The sequence below is a fragment of the Meles meles genome, chromosome 15 (assembly GCF_922984935.1).
Source record: "Meles meles chromosome 15, mMelMel3.1 paternal haplotype, whole genome shotgun sequence".
Taxonomy (NCBI): domain Eukaryota; kingdom Metazoa; phylum Chordata; class Mammalia; order Carnivora; family Mustelidae; genus Meles; species Meles meles.
In genome coordinates, this window is record NC_060080.1 from 18605819 (window position 1) to 18629404 (window position 23586).

General features: G+C 36.8%; 1 protein-coding gene across 4 annotated transcripts in view; it reads right to left on the reverse strand.

Moving 5' to 3' along the window:
• ATAD2B (ATPase family AAA domain containing 2B) overlaps positions 1–23586 on the reverse strand; it is a 178561-nt gene that overhangs the window by 136401 nt on the left and 18574 nt on the right. For all 4 annotated transcript variants that reach the window (XM_045978996.1, XM_045978995.1, XM_045978994.1 and 1 more), the window contains exons 2-8: positions 18837–18988; positions 12845–12894; positions 12332–12485; positions 10513–10615; positions 9148–9256; positions 6215–6331; positions 3416–3491 (exon numbers count right to left, since the gene is read on the reverse strand). In XM_045978996.1, the coding sequence (XP_045834952.1) occupies positions 3416–3491; positions 6215–6331; positions 9148–9256; positions 10513–10615; positions 12332–12485; positions 12845–12894; positions 18837–18988 (761 nt within the window). The remainder of the gene's footprint in view (positions 1–3415; positions 3492–6214; positions 6332–9147; positions 9257–10512; positions 10616–12331; positions 12486–12844; positions 12895–18836; positions 18989–23586) is intronic.

Here is a 23586-nt window from a genome sequence, read left to right on the forward strand (position 1 = left end):
GACCCTGGGATCATGACCCGAGCTGAAGGCAGAGGCTTTAACCCACTGAGCAACCCAGGCGCCCCGAGATTACTCTTTAAAAAAAAAAAAAGAGGGGCATCTGGGCAGCTCAGTAGGTTAAGCATAGGACTCTTGATTTTGCCTCAGCTCATGATTTCAGGGTTCTGAGACTGAGTACTGCATGGGGCTCACAATGAGCGTGGAATCTGCGTAAGATTCTCTTTCCCTCTGCCCATCCTACCCCACTAACATGCACACACGTGTGTGTGCTCTCTCTAAAAAAAATAAAATAAAAATAAATGTTGGGGGCACCTGGGTGGCTCAGTCATTAAGCAGCTCAGGTCATGATCCCAGGGTCCTGGGATCCTAATTAATTAATTAACTTTTTTTAAAAGAAAAGAAATAAATGAATTAACAAGCTGATTACAACATTTAAGTGAAAATGCAAAGGGCCTAAAATATCCAAACTAGGGGCACCTGGTGGCTGTTGGTTAAGAGTCTGCATTCAGGGGCACCTGGGTGGCTCAGTGGGTTGTGCCTCTGCCTTCAGCTCAGGTCATGACCTTGGGGTCCTAGGATCGAGCCCCACATCGGGCTCTCTGCTTGGTGGAGAACCTGCTTCTCCTTCTCTCTCTGCCTGCCTCTCTCTCTACTTGTGATCTCTCTGTCAAGTGAATAAATAAAATTTTTTAAAAAATGGATATTCTGATCTTCATATAAATTTGAAACAACCAATAAGAGATGTAGATAGTAGGAGTCAGGCCTCTCAATGTGTGAAAGTTACAAGATAAACAAGAAAGATTAGAATAAACTCTGTGATAGTGGATAAGAGTGGCCCACTTCAGTTAAGAACTCATGTTTAGCTTAATATAAAGATGGGTACAGAAACAATTATAAATGTGTCTGTATACATAGGTTAGTGTACAAACATACATAGTATCTAGATACTGGCTTCTAAATATTATTCTCTAATAAAAGAAAACAGGGATCCTTAGTGAGATGGCTTATCCTAGAGCTGGGGCACAGAATGTTTATAATGAGCCTGGCCCATGTTGTAACGACAGAAAATAAAGTACTCAAAAAACAAAAGGATGGAGGCATGTAAAAGGAACACAATGGTTAAAGCAGGCACAATTTGAGCAACAAAATAATATATTTCATTATAACCCAAAGCATAAAACAAATAAGCACGCATCCATACTAATACAAATGACTGAATAAATATTTTTAAGGGGAGGAGGCCAATGTCTTATAAAAGAATTTTAAGTAATACAGGTAGACACTCCCTAAGAGACAGAGCTTAATTTCCAAACCACTACCTTTCCTTGAAGGTGTGCAAGACTTAGTGATTCGTTTATATTAAAAAAAAAAAAAAGGAAATGGAAAAACAGTACCTTTACAGTGGAGAAACATGGCAAACAACTCTAACCAAGTTATAAAGGTTAACTTAACATTATCAGTGATGTTATATGGATAAAATTTTCCCCTTGATGTTAGATAACAAGAAGGATCCTTTTCCTCCTGGGTAATCTTTCCAAAAATCCTAACCCCAGTCTCACCTAGAGAAAAACATGATTAGGCAGACTGGGGGACATTTCACAAGATACAGGGACAGTGGGATGCCTGGGTGGCTCAGTTGGTTGAGCATCTGTCTTCAGCTCAAGTCATGATCCCAGGGTCCTGAGATCAAGTTCTGCATCAGTCTCTTGCTCAGCAGGGAGCCTATTTCCTCTCTCTGCCCACCCTTCCCCCTCCTTGTGCTCTTTCTCTCTTTGACAAATAAATAAATAAAATCTTAAATTTTTCTAAAAAAAAGGTACAGGGACAGGATTCATTAAGATTATCAAGATCAGGGGCGCCTGAGTGGCTCAGTGGGTTAAGCCGCTGCCTTCGGCTCAGGTCATGATCTCAGGGTCCTGGGATCGAGTCCCACATCGGGCTCTCTGCTCAGCAGGGAGCCTGCTTCCCTCTCTCTCTCTCTCTGCCTGCTTCTCTGCTACTTGTGATCTCTCTCTGTCAAATAAATAAATAAAATCTTTAAAAAAAAAAAAAAAAAGATTATCAAGATCATGAAAAATAAGGAAGACAAAAAACTGTCACAGACTAGAGAAGACTGTGGAGACATGACAACTACATGTAATATGGAGGTACCCTCATTTGCATTCTGCAGCAGAAAAGGAACATTAATGAAAAAACTATTAAAATCCAAATAAACCTTGAAGGTTGGTAAGTAGTTATGTACCAATATCACTTTTTAGTTTTAACAAACATGCCACAACATGTTAGCAATGACAAAAATTGGGTAAGAGGGGGGTGCCTGGGTGGCTCAGTTGTTAAGAGTCTGCTTTTGGCTCAGGTCATGATGCCGGGGTCCTGGGATCAAGCCCCGCATTGTGCTCCCTGCTCAGGGAAGAGCTTGCTTCTCCCTCTCGCACTTCCCCTGCTTATGTTCCCTCTCTCACTGAGTCTCTCTCTCTCTGTCAAATAAATAAATAAATAAAATATTCAACAACAGCAACAACAGCAAACTAGGTAAGAGGTTTAAGGGAAACCTATACTATTTTTGCAAATTTTCTGCAAAGCAAAAATTGTTCCAAAACTAAAAATTCAATTAAAAAAAATTTTAAACATTTGCTCTTCAAAACACTTCATTTTGAGAACAAATAGCCAAGTCAAACGATGGAGCAAACACTTGTAATATGTACATGTGATGTACATGTAACAAAAGATTTATGTTTCGAATATATTTTTAAAACTTGAAACTCAGTAAGAAGGCAAACAACTTCATTTTAAGAGGGCAGAAATTTAAGCAGAAATCTTTACAAAGAAGATATAAAAATGACCAATAAGGGGTGCCTGGGTGGCTCAGTTGGTTAAGCATCTGCCTTCAGCTCAGGTCATGATCTCTGGGTCCTGGGATGGAGTCTTGAATCAGGTTCCCTGCTCAGCAGGGAGTCTGCTTCTCCCTCTTACTCCGCGCCACCCTTCCCCTACTCATGCGTGTGCTGGCTAACGCTCTCTCTCTGTCTCAAATAAACAAAATCTTTAAAAAAAAGAAAAGAAGGGGAAAAACAGTAAAGACTAACTGAACCACTGTTTCAAGTGAAAGCGATGTGAGTTGTTTAGATTCAACTCAGTTACTAAGAAACCACCAAAGAGCTATGTAGCTGTAGAGAACATAATTGTTAAAACAGTAACTATTCCAAGCAAACTGAACCAAGAAGAGAACAGTCACATGTAAGATAATAACTACTAGTCCTTAATTAAAGAAAGATACCATTTAGTTCCTGATTGACATTATCAACACCATCAATACCTATATTCTAATTATAAGGCATTTTGTTATGTATTATTTAAAGAATATATCTAAATGACTGATATAAATTTTTCCTCTTTGAAAACCAACAAAACATACCTGATATGGCTTCTTCTTGCTGGAGATCTGTGAATATCAAACAGTGTGTTTTCCCTCTTTTTTTGATGAGCTGGTACTTAAAGAAAAAAAGACAGCAAAGAAATAACTAATAATAAATTGATAAACTGATATATTAAAGGAATAGAAATTACTTCTGTTAACTTTCTGAATAGAAGTGAGTCTTATGTGTTCAAGTTCCAAATGTTATCTAGAAGGAATACAGCCAAAATAAAAACTTTGTAGCAGGTAATAGCGTAAGTTGCAAATAAACGTTCTAAAAAGATGTTAAATTAAATCTTCATCATCTGGGGTTAAACAAAGGTTTTTTTGAATACCACACTAAAAGCATAATCCATTAAAAAACTTAATATATTGGAGTTCATCAAAATTACAAATTCTGCTCTTTGAAAGACACTATCAAGAAATTAAAGGAAACAAGCTACACACAGAGAAAATATTTGCAGTATCATGTATCTGATAAAGAACTGATTGCCAGAAAACACAGGACTCTTAAAACTCAGTACTGAAAAAATAAACAACTCAACTGAAAAAATGGGCAAGAGATCTGAACAGACGTTTCACCAGAGATAACGCTGGCAAAGCAGCACATAAAGATGCTCAACATCACTTGGGAAATGGACATTTAAACTACAGTAGATATGTATTAAAATTCATTTCAAAAACGGACCATACCAAGTGTGTGGCAAGAGAATGGTGCAACTGGACTCTCATGTACTCTTAAGGAGAATATAAGTGGTACAATCACTCTGGAAAACAGTCTGGCAATTTCTTAGCACATTAAACATACACCTAATAACAAACCCAACCATTCTACTCCTCAGTGTTTATGAAAAATGAAACAATATGTCCAAAGACTTGCACATGAATGTTCATAACAGATTTGTAACAGCAAAACACTAAAAAATGTCAACAATCCAAATGTTCATCCACAAATGAATGAATAAACAAATTATGATATAGCCATACAATGGAATGCTATTTGGTAATAAAAAGAAACACACTGGTATTATTTCCAACAACATGGATGAGTCTTACAATTATGCTGAGTGAAAGAAGTCGGACAAAAAAAGAGTATATATTGTACATAAAATTCAAGAAAATGTGAACTCATCTACAATTAGAGAAAGCAGATGAGATCAGTGCCTGCTGGAGGACTGGGATGGAGATGGTTCCAGAAGGTTAGAAGCAGATTACAAACAGGCAGCAAGATATTTGGGGGGTTGATAAACATGTTTAGTTATCTTGATGGTGATGATAGTTTCATACATACGTACCTAAGTTATGTCCAATTTGCCAAACTGTACATATTAAAAATGTGTACTTGCAGTACACTGCATTTCAATTATACCCCAATAAAGATTTCTTTTATCCATAAAAACGGTTCACAATCTTTTTTCTATCTTTACATATCTCCCTCATTATCAACAGGGCTATCTGTGACAGTGACTCCTACCTGGTGTAATGTCTGCATACCAATCTGCATAAACGAGAGGCAAGCCTCTAGTAAGGTAACTCTGACCCACCCCTTCCAGAGATTCAATCATCATTTTAGAGCACAGGAGTTTAAGTATTGGGGTGCTGGGTGGCTCACTCAGTTAAGCATGATCCCGGAGTCCCAGGATGGAGTCCCACGTCAGGCTCTCTACCCAGCAGGGAGTCTGCTACTCCTCACCCCACTCGTGCTCTCACTCTCTCTCTCTCAAATAAATAAAATCTTTAAAAAAAAAAAGTCTGAATATAACTATCTCATATAAGTATCTCAGTCCTTCCTTAAAAACATTATGCTAAGTGAAAAAAGTTAGACACTAAAGGTCACATAAAGGCAAATCTATAGACAGAAAGTACATTAGTAGTTGCCAAGGTCTGAGGGTACGAAAGTGAAGAAATAATAAAATGCCCTGGAATTAGACAGTGGTGATGACTGCATAATCCCTATAAATATAGGGGCGCCTGGGTGGCTCAGGGGGTTAAAGCCACTGCCAGGATCCTGGGATCAAGCCCCGCATCGGGGTCTCTGCTAAGCAAGGAGCCTGCTTCCTCCTCTCTCTGCCTGCTTCTCTGCCTGCCTAATAAATAATAAAAATAAAAAAAATTTTTTTAAAGATTTTATTTATTTATTTGTCAGAGAGAGAGACAGAGAGAGAAAGATCACAAGTAGGCAGAGAGGTAGGCAGAGGGAGAAGCAGGCTCCCTGCCGAGCAAGGAGCCCCATATGGGACTCAATCCCAGGACCCTGAGATCATGACCTGAGCCGAAGGCAGCTGCTTAACCAACTGATCCACCCAGGCGTCCCTAAAAATAAAATCTTAAAAAAAAAAAAAAAAAAAGACAAATGGAACTACAAGAGATTCCATTCTTCTAAATTCAGCAAAACTGGAGGTGCCTGGCTGGCTCAGCTGGTAGAGCGTGCAACTCTTGGGGTTGTGAGTTCAAGCCCCACATGGGATGTAGAGATCACTTAAAAATAAAATCTTTAAGGGGCGCCTGGGTGGCTCAGTGGATTAAGCCACTGCCTTCGGCTCAGGTCATGATCTCAGGGTCCTGGGATCGAGCCCCGCATCGGGCTCTCTGCTCCGCAGGGAGCCTGCTTCCTCCTCTCTCTCTGCCTGCCTCTCTGCCTACTTGTGATCTCTCTCTCTGTCAAATAAATAAAATAAAATCTTTAAAAAATAAAATAAAATAAAATAAAATCTTTAAATTCAGCAGCACTAATTTTTTTAAAGAGGTGAAGCAGAATAAGCTGTTCAATTACAAAAGAAGTTCTTCAGCATTTCTTACCTATTGGAGGTGCTTGGTATCGATCCACTGTTTTCCTTTGTCTCAAATTATATGGTCTATCATTTTCTTCTCCTTCTGCCTCTTCAACTTCTATATCTCCATCCTCCTCTTGAGATTCTAGTTTCCCCCACACAAAAGAAAAGAAGCACTGTTTTAATCCACAAGGACTGGTTCACTCTAGAAATGAGTATTTATTTATATTTTGTCTTTTACTCTCAGCACAGTTGACATTTAAAAGTGTCAACATTTTATGATACAGCATATATCAATACAATTAAAAATCAACCTAGATAGGTATTTTTTTTAAATGGCTTTCCTACAAATAATATAGCTCTCTGCTAAATAACCTAGGTATACTTATGATCTTTGGTCATACAAAACGGTAATAGAAGATGAATCAAAATTTGGCTGGATCAAACCTCATTTAATGGCCAGTTACCCACCAGTGAATAAGGTTAGTATTCAAACACCACTTGGTAGTTCAAAAAAATATGCTTACAAGATAATTACTAATGTTACAGCAAGAGCAATTTTTGCTGGCAGTATAATGGTTTGTTAGGCCTGCTGACGACAGATAAGCACAAATTAGTTCTTTTTTGGTAGGAAAATGCAGGTAGGAATTGTGAGGGAGCATGAAGCTGATTTCTGGGGTGTTAATGGTTTATTTCTTCACATAAGTGATCACTTTTATGATTTGCCTAACTATACACTTAAAAAATAAATTATAATGTACATAAATCCCAAAAGTTTATTTTTAAAAAGGGCTTTGGCTGGGGACACCTGGGTGGCTCAGTAGGTAAAGCGTCTGCCTTCATCTCGGGTCATAATCTCAGGGTCCTGGGATTGAGCCCCACTTCGGGCTCCCTGCTCCATGGGGAGCCTGCTTCTCCCTCTCCTCCCCGCTCATTCTCATTCTCTTTGTCTCTCTCTCTCTCTCAAAAAAAAAAAAAAATCTTAAAAAAATAAACTGTAGGTAGATGTCATACCATAGTTACAGCCAAACCACTACTTATTACATATATGTGTGTGTGTGTGTGTGTGTGTGTGTGTGTGTGTGTGTGTGTGTATATATATATATATATATATATACTTTTTAATTTTATTTATTTGAGAGAACGAGAGAGCACATGAACAGGATAAGGGGCAGAGGGTGAAGCAGACTCCCTGCTCAGCTAGGAGCCCGATACAGGGCTCGATCCCATGACTCCAGGATCGTGACCTGAGCCTAAGGCAGATACTTAACAGACTGAGCCACCTGGGCACCCAAATTTACAGTTTAAAATAAAAGTCTGAGGTGGGGTGCCTGGCTGGCTCAGTCAGTAGAGCATGTAACTCTTGATCTCAGGTTTTTGAGTTCAAGCCCCATGTTGGGTGTAGACATTATTTAAAAATAAAATCTTTAAAAAATAATAATAAATTAAAAATTTACTGGTTTATGGCCCCCAAATCCAATATACTTTGTGATTAACTTTTTAACCACAGGAATTGTCAACACAACACAACCATATTAAGGAATAGGAAAAATTTTAAAACCACCAGTAATATTGAGTGAAATAGGAGACTAAAAATGCAAAGGACTTCATATTTTAATAATGACATCTAAAAGCTTATTCCAAGTTTATAAAAATTTTTATTATTAAGTTCTAGAGAAAATCAGTAGATACAATATTATTCTCTAAATAAATTACTTATACCCAAGTAAGTCTCTTTAAATCCTCAAAAAATAATACATTTTGAGAAACACCTGCACAACAATATTGTGGGAAGAAATTCTATACATGGCAAATCTACTTTGAAGTCTACAAAGGTGTTCAGTTAATGAAAAGGCAAAAGTCACATTATAAATCTGTCTCACCTATACTGATTTTCTCCAAAGGAAGCAATATAGAGGTTCTAGCTGTAACAACAATAATATTTGCTCAATAAAGTACCTTCGTTAGAAATATCAGCTCTTCAAAACTTGCTAATAATATATTAGAGAATTTGAGGAAAAAAAAACATCTTCTCCATCTAAGCCATACAAGTAATAGGAACTGGTAAGATTACTTGGTAAAATACAACTATCCTATATTTATAATACATGGAATCTTCTGAAAATCCACTTCAATAAAAATGAACACCTATAGAATTGAATTCCATAGGTTTACTTACTAGTCACTGATTTATAATCTTCGGGGCAAAGCTACTTCCATCATGATCCCAGCTCCAACCCTAAAAATTCAGCCAGGGTTCTCCAGTTCAGAACCCAGACAAGCCTCGGAAAAGAGCAGTACAACCCCGTCCACTAACAGTAGCAGGCCTTCTTTCTCTGAACATCACTATTTACTTCTCTGTCCATAACTAAATTTGGGACCCAAATAATCAGAGATTTAGAGGATATAGACAGAAAGTGACTATGGATAGAGGCTTCCAGTTAGAAGCTATCTATCGAAACACAAAAGAGGCCTCACCTAATAACAAATCAGTCCATGGCAAATGTCACACCAGATTAGGTCAGTGGAGGACTACTAATAAATTACATAATGGTGGGGCGCCTGGGTGGCTCAGTGGGTTAAAGCCTCTGCTTTCAGCTCAGGTCATGGTCTCAGGGACCTGGGATTGAGCCCCCGCGTCAGGCTCTCTGCTCAGCAGGGAGCCTGCTTCCTCCTCTCTCTCTGCCTGCTTCTCTGCCTAATTGTGATCTCTGTCTGTCAAATAAATAAATAAAATCTTTAAAAAAAAAAAATTACATAATGGTGATAGTATAAAGGCATTTTTCCAGGTGAAGGTAAAAACTCAGAATGCCAAATAAAAATTATTCCAAATTATACAATATAGACCTCTAAAGCCAAAAATCACCCACCCAGCAATATTATGCATATTATTACTTCACACATGCTTCCTCCCTCCCACCTCAACTTCGTAGTATTTACTTCATAAGGTACTTTACAAACCTTCTTCTTCACCCTCAGTGGAGACCTCATGATGATTCTGTATCCCGTAACTATTTCTTCTGAGTGATTTTCTTCGCCTTTTCACTCTTGAATACATATCCATGTTTTCCTTTTAAAGAGAGAAAGCTGTCAATTAACGTGGATTTTATTCCTATCCATAAATACCATTAACCCAATGGTATATGACCACTCTTGAAATTTACTAAGCGCCTATTTGAAGGCACAGATTCATGAAAAAATGGAGGTTCCTGAATTCAATAAATGCAAGGGACAAAAGGAAAAATAAAACAAGCTTATAAAATATTTGAAAAAAAAAAATTTTTTTTTTAAGATTTTATTCATTTGCTACAGAGAGAGAGAGAGATCATAAGTAGGCAGAGAGACAGGGGGAAGCAGGCTCCCCGCCAAGCAGAGAGCCCGATGCGGGGCTCGATCCCAGGACCCTGAGATCATGACCTGAGCCGAAGGCAGAGGCTTAACCCACTGAGCCACCCAGGTGCCCCATATTTGAAAATTTAAAACTCCAATGCCATGAACATACTTTCTCCCTGAAGCAAATTTCAGCCTAGTAGAATGGAGTAAGACAAGTCACAGGTAACTATAAAACAAAGTAAAACAAACTAAATGCCATAAAGAAAGGTACAATGTACCACAGAATTCAGAGAGATGATCCTCTTGTTGCTAAGGAAAGGGAAGGGAGGCAGCATTTGAGATGAATCTTGAAACAAAGGTAGGATTGCAGCAGTCCCTAACCAGAACTATTACCAGTGGTTAAGGATAAAGGAACAAGAATGATTGTTTGTATCTGGGCAATGGTGTGTGAGAAGATAAAGCTGAAACCAGATTATGAAGGTGAAGGTGTTTTAATTAATTCAGTACACAATAAAAAGAACATTAAAGGTTCAAATCAGCAGAGTTAACAATCAGAGTGGTACTTTTTCTTTTTTTAAGATTTCATCCATTTATTTGACAGAGAGAGATCACAGGTGGGCAGAGAGGCAGGCAGAGAGAGAGAGGGGGGAAGCAGGCTCCCTGCTCAGCAGGGATCAAGAGGGGCTCGATCCCAGGACCCTGACATCATGACCTGAGCCGAAGGCAGAGGCTTAACCCACTGAGCCACCCAGGGGACCCCAAAGTGGTACTGTTAACATGATTCTTCTGACAAAAGCATGGAGGGTCTTTTGGGGAAGGTTGTGGGAAGTAGAGTAAGGGCAGAAGAAAACATAAAACCCCAAACTAGAGTGGGAAAATGAAAGGAACAAATCTGTTAATTCAAGAAAATCCAAATGCTGCTCATCCTCCCTTTGAATTCCTCAACCAAAAAACCAAAATGTTTGCCAAGGTTGTTAAAGTTAATATACTCACAAATTCTGTATCAGTCCACATTCTAAGTCGTTCTACTTCTCCTGACCGACGATTCCGTCTGATGTTAATGTTGTCCATTTCCTGTAGTACAGCTTCAGCAGTACTACAATCACAGAATAAAACCACAAAATGTGTCAGACATGTGAAAGAGCTCTTCATCAAAGCATAATTATCTGATATGTAACTGTACATGGAACCCAATTAAATAACTTTCTGAATCAGCATCTATCAGAAGATAATGCTCCATATGTGCTATGATGAGAAAAAAATAAGTAAAAGATAATGCCCCCCAAAATCCAGAACATCTTTTACCTTAATATAATTGCTATAATAAAACTTATGAAACAGAACATTTGTTTATAATACTCCAAATATTTGGAGCACCTGACTGGCTGAGTCAGTAGAGCATGCGATTCTTGATCTTAGGGCTTTAAGTTCAAGTCCTATGTTGGGTGTCAAGATTGCTTTAAAAATAAAATCTGTAATACTCCAAATATTTAACTCCACAATGCCACTATAAATAACTACCAGATCTAAGACAAAAAAAAAAAAATTTCAATATTTTTATTTGAAGATGGTGTTAAGAAAATTTATAGGATAAAGAATCTGTAAAAAGTTTAAAGCAAGGGGCGCCTGGGTGGCTCAGTGGGTTAAAGCCTCTGCCTTCGGCTTAGGGTATAATGCCAGGACACTGATTATGCCCGCATCAGGCTCTCTGCTCAGCAGGGAGCCTGCTTCCCCCTCTCTCTCGGCCTGCCTCTCTGCCTACTTGTGACCTCTGTCTGTCAAATAAATAAATAAAATATTTTTAAAAAAAAATAAAGTTTAAAGCTAGCGGGGAGGGAGGCAAAAAATAAATAAATAAATAAAAGGTTAAAGCCAGGGGCACCTGTCTGGCTCAGTCAGTAAAGCATCTGACTTGATTTCAGCTCAGGTCTTGATCTGGGGGTCGTGAGTTTAAGACCAGCGTTGGGCTCCACGCGAGGCATGGAGCCTACTTAAAAGAAGTTTAAAACCTACATTAAGGTTAACTGAACAGGTAATTTTAAAAATTAGAAAACACTGACCTCCACGAAATCCAGGCTCACATTACCACATTTTATCTTTTAAACACATTTATATACCACTTACTGTGTGTCCAGATAATGATCAAAGTACTTAACAAATAATAACTAATACTTGAATTTTACATTACCAGTATAGTAATATAATTTCCTCTCTTATAAAACAGGGATTACACTGACCTCCCCTCTCTCTTGATCACTGCAAGGATTAAGTAGGATAATTTATCATCTGAGAAGAGTAAAATTTCATTGTATGGAGATACTGAGCAATCTGCTAGGCTCATTCACTGTTTCCCATATACCCAGGCTCAAAAGACCAGTAATTCAAAATCTTGACTAAAGAATAGTATACTTACTACACATCAACAATGGAAATTAATGTTGCTTGAAAATTGTCAGAAACAAATTGTTAATGAGCAAATATCAAAGAACTATAACAGTAAAGAGAACAAAATTATTTTTTATATTATTTATGCATAAACTTAAAAAGGATGAGAAAAATTTAACTATCACATAAACTACTAAATCCAGTAAATGGACTAGATACTGATAATCATTGCTAACCACTATTAATTCAAATTAAGTTTAAAATAATTGCATTTATTACTAAGTCAGTGCTTAAGTTGTTTCTTAAAACATAACTAGCTTAAAAATGACTGATTTTTTTGAAATCTGAAATCTGATTTTGAAATTTTAAAATCTGATAAATCAATTAAATAAATTAATTAAATTAAACTGCTTATAAGCATTCATACCTATTTACTAGTTGATCAAATAACAAACTCTGGTTCACGCTTTCAAATCTGTTTTTCCTGGAACGACAACTTTTCCTGACTTCCATGTCACCATTTATACAAGAAAGGTCCCCATCTCCCTTCTTTTCCCCTCGAAGGGGATGGCTTCGAAGGGCTACAAGAAGAGAGAGATTTACATTTCAAAGTACAGAGCATGAAAAGAAAAAAAGATACATCAAAAATTACTTTTAAAAGACTATAAAAATTTAACATAACCTCTTAAATGGCTTTAATATCCAGTAACTTAAAATTCTGATAACTATTTATAATCTGTCATAGTAATTTAAATAATTTCATTTGTACTGATTTCTCAACATTTAACAATTACATAAGTATTCAGTATGACATGGAAATCCAGTCATTTCCAACTATATGCTGAACATATAGTAAATCACTGTTTTACCCCACTTTAACACTTACTAACAACATGAGTAAGAATTTCAATACTAACCAGTTTCATAACAGAATACTCACATAAGCTACTATGTCCGTTTGGTAATGTAGCACCAGGCTGAGAAGTTAACCTAGAACACAATTATATTTAATATGCAAACACATCAACATTCATTTAAAGAAGCAAGAAACGCAATACTGGTGGAATCATTTTAATCTTTAAAATGTCAGTAATATTACTTTTTTCAGAGTAAAGATGACATCATTTTACTCTAAGATTGGTAATACACCAATTAATAACATATACTTGCAACAACTCATTTTATTACTTCAAGAAAAGCTTTAATAACAGATTTTAAACTGAATTTACTATCTTCAACTCTATAAATTCCAGAGAAGCTGAAGCTCAACATGTACCATAAAGTTAACTGATACCATAAGCAGCAATGGTCACAGACATTTATTATTGGTTTTGGTTAAGAAAATAAAAATCAAACAATGACAAATTTATTCAAACAATAAACTGTAGGAAAAATAAAGTCCTTGAACAGCAATACCATTTAATAATTTCTCCAAAATATTTTATTACACATTCTAACCTGACAAATGAAAATAGCTAATTTCTCAAAATAGTCATTGTACAATTCTCCCTTTTGGGTGAAGGAAAGTAAATGTTAACCCAGTAAAAGACACTTAAATGACCATCAGAACATGAAGACTTGAAAAAATTCACAGTATGCTTTTGTATTATCAGAAAGTCAAAAAAAAACTAAATTGCTACATAATAAAAGAACTGTCGATGTAAACTTACTAAGGTATTTTTTAAATACCCAATGATTATCATTTTCAAAACTTAAAAAAAGGGAAAGGACTCATTTAGAAAACAGTAAATATATGATTATCTCCTATTATCTATATCATTTGCACAAAATTTTCTTTTAATAAAATTATACTTAATACACAATGTTACATTAGTTTCAGGTGCATAACTCCATGATTCAACAAGCCTATACATTATGCTGTGCTCACCACAGGTGTAGCTCCCATCTGTCATCACACAATGCTATTACAATATCATTGGCTAACTATATTCCCCAAGCTATACCTTACATCCCCATGACTTACTTATTCCATAACTGGAAGCCTATATCATCCACTCCTATTTGTACAAATTTTCTTAACTAAAATATTCTAATGTTTTGGGTTACACCAGCACTCCTCATGCTAAACTTTAAATGTTAAATATTAAATCCCAATTATAAAAGCCCTTGCCTAAAAAAGGTCAGAGCTAGGATGACTAAAGGATATACACAAAAACTCAAACTGTTATATGTACTTATACTGTCAAAAACGCAAAAACAAAAAAACTCCAGTCCCCCTTTCCCCCAGAAAACAACGAAACTATCTCATTCTAATATGCTACACCCCTTGGAAAGTATTTCATTTTTAGCACCTTTGTATACAAAGTACAGATAAAGTAGTGAAATTGGTGTATTAACATATCTTTCCTTGGAAGATTATACATAACAAATTTTCTAGAAGTCACTTAAAACCACATAGAAAAGTCAATTTTACTACTTCATAAATATACTTTGGCTTTGGACCCAACACAATATTAACTCAGTTTGATCAGTTTATTTACATGTCTTGGTTCCAAGTGAATTTTAGTGTATGTAAAACCAAACCGCTGAAATTGTACATAAATTATTCAAAAACGTAAGATGCTAACCCTGAAATCACTCTACAAAAGAAATCTAAAACTTTTCTGAACAATAGCAACATCCCTGGAAAAACAGCACAATAAGCTTTTTGTTACTCTGAAGAAGACAATGCTTTTATTTTGTTGCTTAAGAAGTATCGGTGTTAAAAGGAAAAATAAAAACTTATTCTTTAATTAAACCAATTATCTTAGAATCATAGATTATTGTCATCCTTTTTCCATTATCATTTCTCTTTATAAAGACGAAGAAGAACAAAAAGGAGACATAATATTAAATACTTGAGTATGGAAAGAGAAAAAATACTGGGATTTTAAGAACTGGCCTGCCTATACAATAATATATATGTCTAAAGAAGTTTCTTAAATCGATGTTCCCAAAAGTTAATCACTTAAAATGTAACTAGGTGACTTCACTATTTAAATGAAAGCTCCAATAAATCTTTTATGATTATGAAGTCTCCTTTGTTTATTTTTAAAAGGGGGAGTAGGTGGGGGATATTTCCCTATATCTATGTTTCCTAAACTTTGTATTTATTTTTTATTTTTTTCCTAAATTTCTCAAGTGGAGACAGCATTACTTTACATTAGATGACTATCATGTTGGAATTTTCTACACCTTGGGGCATCTGGGTGACCCGGTTAAGCATCTACCTTCAGCTTGAGTCATGATCCTGGAGTCGCAGGACCCTGGGCATGTCTGGAGTCCCAGGATCAAGCCCCGCATTGGGTTCCCTGCTCAGCAAGGGATCTGCTTCTCCCTCCATCCCTCACTCACTCTCTCCCTCTCAAATAAATAAAATCTTAAAAAAAAAAAAAGAAAAAAGAATTTTCTACACCTTCAGTTATCTGAGCATATTACCAATGAAATGCAATATGAAGCTACTAGCAATCATTACTTATTCTCCCTTTCCCATATAAATCCAAGGCATTTAGTGACTTAGGGGTTTTAAACTTCATTTCAGGAAAAGTCTCAGTTTGGAAAGACATTAACCAATACTACCTACAATTCTAATGTGCCTCAGCAGTTTAACAAGTGGTTACATTTCTGCCTAACCTCATTACTCTCTCATCCGACCACAAAACAAAATTTTCACACATACTATAAGTGTACAGTTAGTCTTATCAAAGATTCAATTTTGTTTATATCTTAGAGGATGTGTTTCTATTATTCTAGAGACATTAAATGCATGTCTCCTCCAACAACAAGAAAGACAGACACATGTGCACATGCCCACATACCCACAGCATCCCAGTTCAATAAATGTCTAGTAGCTAAGCAAATATCAGCTGACAAAAATTTACTCAAAATATTTATAAGCTACGACACCTATCTAGGCTAGCATGGATGGATATTTGTTAATTTCTACATATAAATAAAGAATATATAGTAAAATTTTTAACTAAAAAATATCCTTATTTTATAAAAAATTATAATTATGTTGATAAACTTGAGACTTTTTTTTTTTTTAAGATTTTATTTATTTATTTGACAGAGAGAGAGATCACAAGTAGGCAGAGAGTCAGGCAGAGAGAGAGGAGGAAGCAGGCTCCCCGCGGAGCAGAGAGCCCGATGCCAGGCTCGATCCCAGGACCCTGAGATCACGACCCGAGCTGAAGGCAGCGGCTTAATCCACTGAGCCACCCAGGCGCCCCGATAAACTTGAGACTTTAAATATAAGCCCAGATTTCTCCCCAAAAAGAAAGCTCATGATCTATTTCATATCATTTATGAAAACTTCAAAGTTCTAGTTCCACTTTTACCTCTATCTTCATCCAATTACCAAGCTCTCAAAAGAAAAGTTATTTCACCAAGCCATAGTAATTTTTTTTTTTAAATTTAGTAGTCTTGGGGCACCTGGATGGCTCAGTCTATTAAGTGTCCTACTCTTTGATTTCGGCTCAGGTCATGATCTCAGGGTTGTGACAGTGAGCCCTGTTTGGGCTCTGCACTGGCCTGCTTAAGATTCTCTCTCTCCTACATGATGTTAATTAATTGAATTTAAATTTTAAAAATGAAATAAAATTTAATTTAATTTTAAAAAAGAGTCTCTCTCTCCTTCCCCCTCTGTCCCTCCCCACCTGCTCATACTCAATCTCTCTCTCTGGTAAAAATTTAAAATTTAAAAATTAAAAATTTAGTAGTCTTTACAAAGTCATTTAAGATTCATTATTTTTCAGTGAATACTAATCCTTACTTATATTCACTTTTCCCCCAAATGAATTACATCTGTAACAAAGTACTTTTGTAAAAGAACCTTAATAATTTTACTTTAGATCCTCATAAGACCTTAGATAACCAAAATAAAGGAATTGGGATTCTCAGTCTCATGACACAAAAACAAACACAAGCTTCCATATAAATCCTGATTTTTGTATTTATACTATCTCAAAATCTAAAATTTTTTAACTACAAGCTTCCCTCAAAATTCAATTCTGTTGGATCTAATAGGTCAAACGGTGTCTTCTTTCCCGGTCATCTGAAACACAAAACATCCTAGCAGTGTAGCACTTGTGTTCTTAGACGAAAATTTAACTCAAAAAACTTTTAAATTGTTATTCTTCTACCAAAATATAAATAATACATTGTTAGTATTCATTATTTCTTGAGCTTTTTACAAAATATATTTTGTAATATAAATACAAAATATTTTTACAAAATATACTCAGTGTTTTTTCAAAAAAGGAATATCACACTAAGGCACCTAAATGGTAGCAAAACTCTCTCCCCAAAACAGTTGTGAGGGCGCCTGGGTGGCTCAGTCGTTGAGCATCTGCCTTTGGCTTGGGTCGTGATCCCAGAGTCCCTGGATCGAGTCCTGGGATCAAGTCCCACATCGGGATCCCTGCTCAGTGGGGAGCCTGCTTCTCCCTCTCCCTCTCTCCCTGCTTATGTTCTCTCTCTTACTGTCTCTCTGTCAAATATATATATAAAAAATCTTTTAAAAAAAGTTTTTGAGGCTTTTTTTATACAAAAGACAAGATCAAGATCAATTTACACAAAGGCCTCTGAGTGGCTAAGATGAAGAAAATCAAGTGCCCATTATATATTCAAACTGTTAAAATTATCTTACAGTGAAAGATCAAACTCTGACACTAAAGAACATTTTTAAGAAACATTTATCTAGAAAAAGCCACCCGATTCATTCATTTAATAAATACAGGATACAAATTACAACAGGTAGATCAAGTCTAGAAGTATAATTAAAGGGCAGTACTCATTTTAAGTAACATCATTATAGTGACCTGGATCTGTATAAAACAGATGAATGAGTGTGGGAAAAGAAAGATCAACAGGCTATGATTCAAGATTTTCCTACTTAGCTCCCAGACAATGCAAAATAAAACACTTAGAGTAAAATGGTGCATCTCCTGGAACATTCTGAAATAGGTAAAAGACTCTTTAAGGACTACTAAATGTATACTGCCTATCAAGTCTATATAACCCCCCAATTTTTTTTTCATTAAAGAGTAACAGTATCCAGGGGCGCCTGGGTGGCTCAGAGGGTTAAGCATCTGCCTTTGGCTCAGGTCATGATCCCCTTGGCCAAAGGACTCCTCGCTCAGTGGGGAGTCTGCTTCGCCCTCTCCTCCCCAATGCTTGTGCTCTCTCTCTCGCAAATGAATAAAAAACTTTTTAAAAATATCTTTTAAAAAAGAGTAACAGTACCCAGAATTTATGTGCACATAGAAAACCAAGTAATTTTTAAGTACTTCAAGGAGGAAGGAAACCAAAGGATTTCCCTTTCACTTTTGTTTGTAGTCAGCACATCATCAGCACTTCTACATTAAAGACTGGAGAAAAGAGAAGCTAAAAATTCTGAGATCAAAGTTTAAATCTTTTCTGTGTGTGTGCCTCTTTTACCTACATTAAATTATTACTATTTACTTTGGAAAGTGTGTAAAAGTAAGTTTTCCTGATACATACTGAACCAAACCAAATTTAAACTGACAACAAGCAGACAAATTATTTTATTACATTTCAGTATATCAAGTGTAATATTTAATAATTTTAGAAAAGGGAGATTTTATTTTATTTTCAAATAAATATATAATTCTAACCAAATATCTTTATTTAAAACTTTCAGGAGTATAATGAGGTACGCATATTCAAGACCTATTGAAATCCTTATTGTTTAGTAATAATAGTTTCTATTATATACCGCATATTTTCACATAGCAAATATACTTTATATGCTATTTGGAGAAAATACATACAAAATCATAAAACAAGTTTAAAAATTTGTATTTCTAGACAATAGTGGCTTTACAATTTAAGAAAATTAACGTTAATATGAGCCCTCAGTCATATTAGATAATTCATGAAAAAACAGTGGATGAGTTCTCACTCCTCACCTGGCCTGTCCAGTTGGTATGTTCCATTCCTCTCGCTGACCAGTACTTCGTGATTTTGATTTGTCTTTGCAAACAGAATCAGGTTGTTTCAAAGTGCGTTTGGCTGGAGGAGACACATGGCTATCACTTAAACTACCATCAACTTCAGCTTTCTGAAAGACAGTTAAAAATTTGTTATTCCTCTTAAAACATAGAATTCCTACATTCTTGATAAAGTACAGTATTTATTCAACCAATAAGTATTTACTGAATGAATCACTCTATGAGTATGTAAATGTAATAATCTGTAAATACAGAAACAAGAGAATGAGATTACATTTATAATCAGAAAAGTATATAGTTTATTTTAAAACAGTTTCAAGCCTACAGAAAAGATGTGCATATGTATCTCATTCTCTTGTTTCTGGGTGGTTCAATGGGTTAAGCCGCTACCTTCGGCTCGGGTCATGATCTCGGGGTCCTGGGATCAAGTCCCGCACTGGGCTCTCTGCTTGGCAGGGTGCCTGCTTCCCCCTCTCTCTCTGCCTGCCTCTCTGCCTACTTGTGATCTCTGTCAAATAACTAAGTAAAATCTTTTTTAAAAAATCATTTAAAAAAAAAGGTGTACCCTACTATCCACCAAAACTAGTCCAAAATTCCATTTTTCTGCTCCAATTCCAATTTAAGAAAATCTCCTAAACTTTGAGTTGTTAACAGTCTATCTTCTGTCCCTGCTTGTTATTTCTGAATATGCTATTGTTTGTTTGTTCTTTGTTCTTTAATTTGTTCTTTAAAACAGCAATTTGTTCTTTAAAACCAGAGTTGAGGGGCGCCTGGGTGGCTTGGTGGTTTAAAGCCTCTGCCTTCAACTCAGGTCATGATCCCAGGGTCCCAACATTACGTATAACCTTGATCACCTGGTCAAGCTGGTATCTGCCAGGTTTCTCCACCATAAAGTCACTATTTTCCCTTTGTGTTTGATTAGATTTAATGAGGAATTATTCTGCTAATTCACCAATATCTATTCCTCACCAAACCTCCACCCACTAGCCATTAGCATTCATTGACTATTTTTGTTTTCATCCAATACCACTGTGATGGTGATTACTTAATCCTATCAGTCCTTCCACATTTTTTAGTCACATTTTACTTATTTTTTTTTTAAGAGCTTATTTATTTGGCAGAGAGCAAAAGGAGGAATATAAGCAGGGGGAGTAGGAGAGGGTGAAGCAGGCTTCCCATTCAGCAGGGAACCAACACAGGGTTCAATCCCAGCACCCTAGGATCATGACCTGAGCCAAAGGCAGAGGCTTAACGACTGAGCCATCCAGGCTGCCCCCCCACCCCCGATTTTACTTTAAAGAGCTTTCCATCCATCTCTTTGCCCAATTCCTTTACTCATTACTTTTAACAGTATTAACTCATGGATTCTTATTTTAAACTACAGGTTATAATCCATTACTCTATTTTGTTGCTCAATTTACATAAGATTTGGCAACTGAGGGCCCTTTCGAAGTGTTTTCCCATCATTTTGTGACCTTCCTTGTTTTCTAACACAAAAGAAATCTCTAAATTCACCTTACACTTTCCCTCCCTGACTCTAGAATTAGTCATTTCTCTAAAGAGCTCTGACTCCTTTAAATCAAGGACAGTATTTAGAAATTGGAGTGGCTGGGTAGTTCCATCAGTTAAGCCTCTGACTCTTGGTTTCGGCTTAGATCATGATCTCATGGGTCATGGGATCCAGCCCCTTGTTGGGCTCCATGCTCAGTCAGGAGTCTGCCAGAAGATTCTTTCCCTCTGTCCCTCCTCCCACTCGTGCACACACACATGCTCTCTCAAATAAATAAAGCTTTAAAAAAAAAAAAAAAAAAGGAAGAAAGAAAGAAAGAAACCAACCAAGATGTGGGCATTAGGCGTGCTCACTGTTACTGGGCTTTCACTGTTACTGAGTCCTCTCAGCACAGACAGCTAAGAAAATATATGAATATAAACATACATATAAATCTACACATCCATACCTATTTCTTTATCTGTGCATGAATAATAACATACATGTGTACACCAAGGCTTCTAATTCTAATTCCATGCCTTAAATTTCTTTCTAGACTTTCCCCTTTCATGTTTGTAAGCTCTTCAGGAAGAACCATGGCTTCCATTATCTTCAATACATTTATTTATTTGCTTTTTTAAACAAATTAGTTAACTTGTTTAAAGTAACCAATGTCTTGGGTGCATGGATGGCTCGGATGGTTGGACATTGTCGGCCTCTAGCTCAGGTCATGATCCTGGGGTCCTGGGACTATGTCCCACATCAGGCTCCCTGCTCACTGGGGAGCCTGCTTCTCCCTCTACCTCTCTCTGTTTCTGCATATGAATAAACAAGTAAAATCTCTTAAAAACTAAATAAAAAATAAAATAAAATAACCAATTTCTCAACCAGAGACTTCCTTCTATCGCATTTCCATTATTCCCTCCCCAGCCACATGTCCTCAGACTACAGAAATGTCAATATCCGCACAGCAGCTCTCCTCTTTACCACTCATTTTCTTGAATGTTGGGGAAGTAAGAGAGCACAGGGGGGAAAAAAAGAGAGCGAGCGACCACAGGGAAGATTAACCTTTACTTTAGAGATGATTTAATTCACATGCTAATACTTCATCACTTGACATTACAGATCAGTATCTCAAAGGTATACATGATCATTTCCTATGTGCTACCAAATAAATATATTAAAGTTTTCTTTCCTTTTATACTAGAAACTTAAGAAAAATATAAGAACCATCCTTTTCAGGGGTACCTTGGTGGCTCAGTCGGTGAAGCATCTGCCTTTGGCTCAGGTCAAGGTCGTACGGACCTTGGATCAAGCCCGACTCAGGCTCCCTGCTCTCCCTCTGCCTCCTCCCCTACCCACCCTGTAGGCACTCTCTCTTTCTTTGTCTCTCCCAAATAAATAAATAAAATCTTTAAAAAAAAAAAAAAAAAGGAAAGAAAAAAGAACTATCCTTTTCATAAATGCACACTTCTAAATCCTATTTTCCCAAAGCAAGACAACTGTGTTACACAATAACTAGTCAAAATGTAGCCATTAGTAAACAAACTTAAGAAATACTTGTAATAAGGGTGCTGGGCTGGCTCAGTTGGTAGAGCATGTGAGTCCTGATCTCAGGGTCTTGAGTTCAAGCCCCATGTTGTACTTAGAGCTTACTTGAAAACAAACCAACAAAAACTTGTAACATTGTATATGTTTAAACATACCCAGTATAACCTATAGATTTAACATTCACTTAACTAAAAAAATTTTTACAGAAAGACCAATTTCTAATTTTGTAGTGTAATACAATTTGCCAAGAGCTAGTTTTAAAGTCACGAGACCATATTCGCACTAAAAACACAAAAACTAAAAACTACTAGATATTCAAACATCAGAGTGTCTATAATTAAATAAACATGTTAGTTGTATAACATACAGCATCACTTATTACTTAAATTTCCAAGAAAAACTGGTTAGCTACTTCCAATCTATCGTCAGCAGAGGAGGAAAAACTACATAGGACACAATTCAATCATATATAGTACTTTATCAATAAACATGCTTACTGTACTTAACAAATGAGTGCTTTTTTAAAATGTACTACTTTTGGGGCACCTGGGTGGTTCAGGGGGTAAAAGCCTCTACCTTCGGCTCAGGTCATGATCTCAGGGTCCTGAGATTGAGCCCCACATCGGGGTTTCTGCTCAGTGGGGAGCCTGCTTCCTCCTCTCTCTCTCCACCGGCCTCTGTGCCTGCTTGTGATCTCTCTCTCTCTGTCAAATAAATAAATAAAATCTTAAAAAAAAAAAAATGTACTACTTTGGGGCACCTGGGTGGCTCAGTTAAGTAACCTACTAGATTTCTGCTCAGATCATGATCTGTTGTTGTGTGATCAAGCTGCATCAGGTCTGCACTCAGTAGGGTGTCTGCTTCTCTCTGTCTCCTCCTCTCCCTCTGACGCTCCCCTCTTTCGCTCTAAAATAGTAAATCTTAAAATTGCGCTAAATTTCACTTCCTCGGGCTCTTACCTTCTCTAATCCCCACTCTTTAATGGAGTATATTAACTAGCCCAACATCACATGGCTAACGAAATGAGTGACAGAACTAAAGAAAAAAAAATTACGGGGCGCCTGGGTGGCTCAGTGGTTTAAGCCGCTGCCTTCGGCTCAGGTCATGATCTCAGGGTCCTGGGATCGAGTCCCACATCGGGCTCTCTGCTCGGCGGGGAGCCTGCTTCCCTCTCTCTCTCTGCCTGCCTCTCTGCCTACTTGTGATCTCTCTCTGTCAAATAAATGCATAAAAAAAAAAAAAAATTTAGGTCCTGCCATTCCCAATATACAGTAGTTCTCTTTCTATTATCTCAGACACTCCACCTTAGAAATTTATAAAATGCTAAGGTTAGCGTGTATCTTTTTTTTTTTTAAGATTTTATTTATTTATTTGACAGAGAGAGATCACAAGTAGATAGAGAGGCAGGCAGAGAGAGAGAGGGAAGCAGGCTCCCTGCTGAGCAGAGAGCCCGATGCGGGACTCCATCCCAGGACCCTGAGATCATGACCTGAGCCAAAGGCAGCGGCTTAACCCACTGAGCCACCCAGGCGCCCGGTTAGCGTGTATCTTAAAGGTCATGTAATTCAACTACTCATCCAAGACTTGATTACTCTCTACATTTGTCACTCCAAATGTGTTCATGCCACGGTATCCAATCAGAAAACATTTCTTACAAGATCCTCAGGT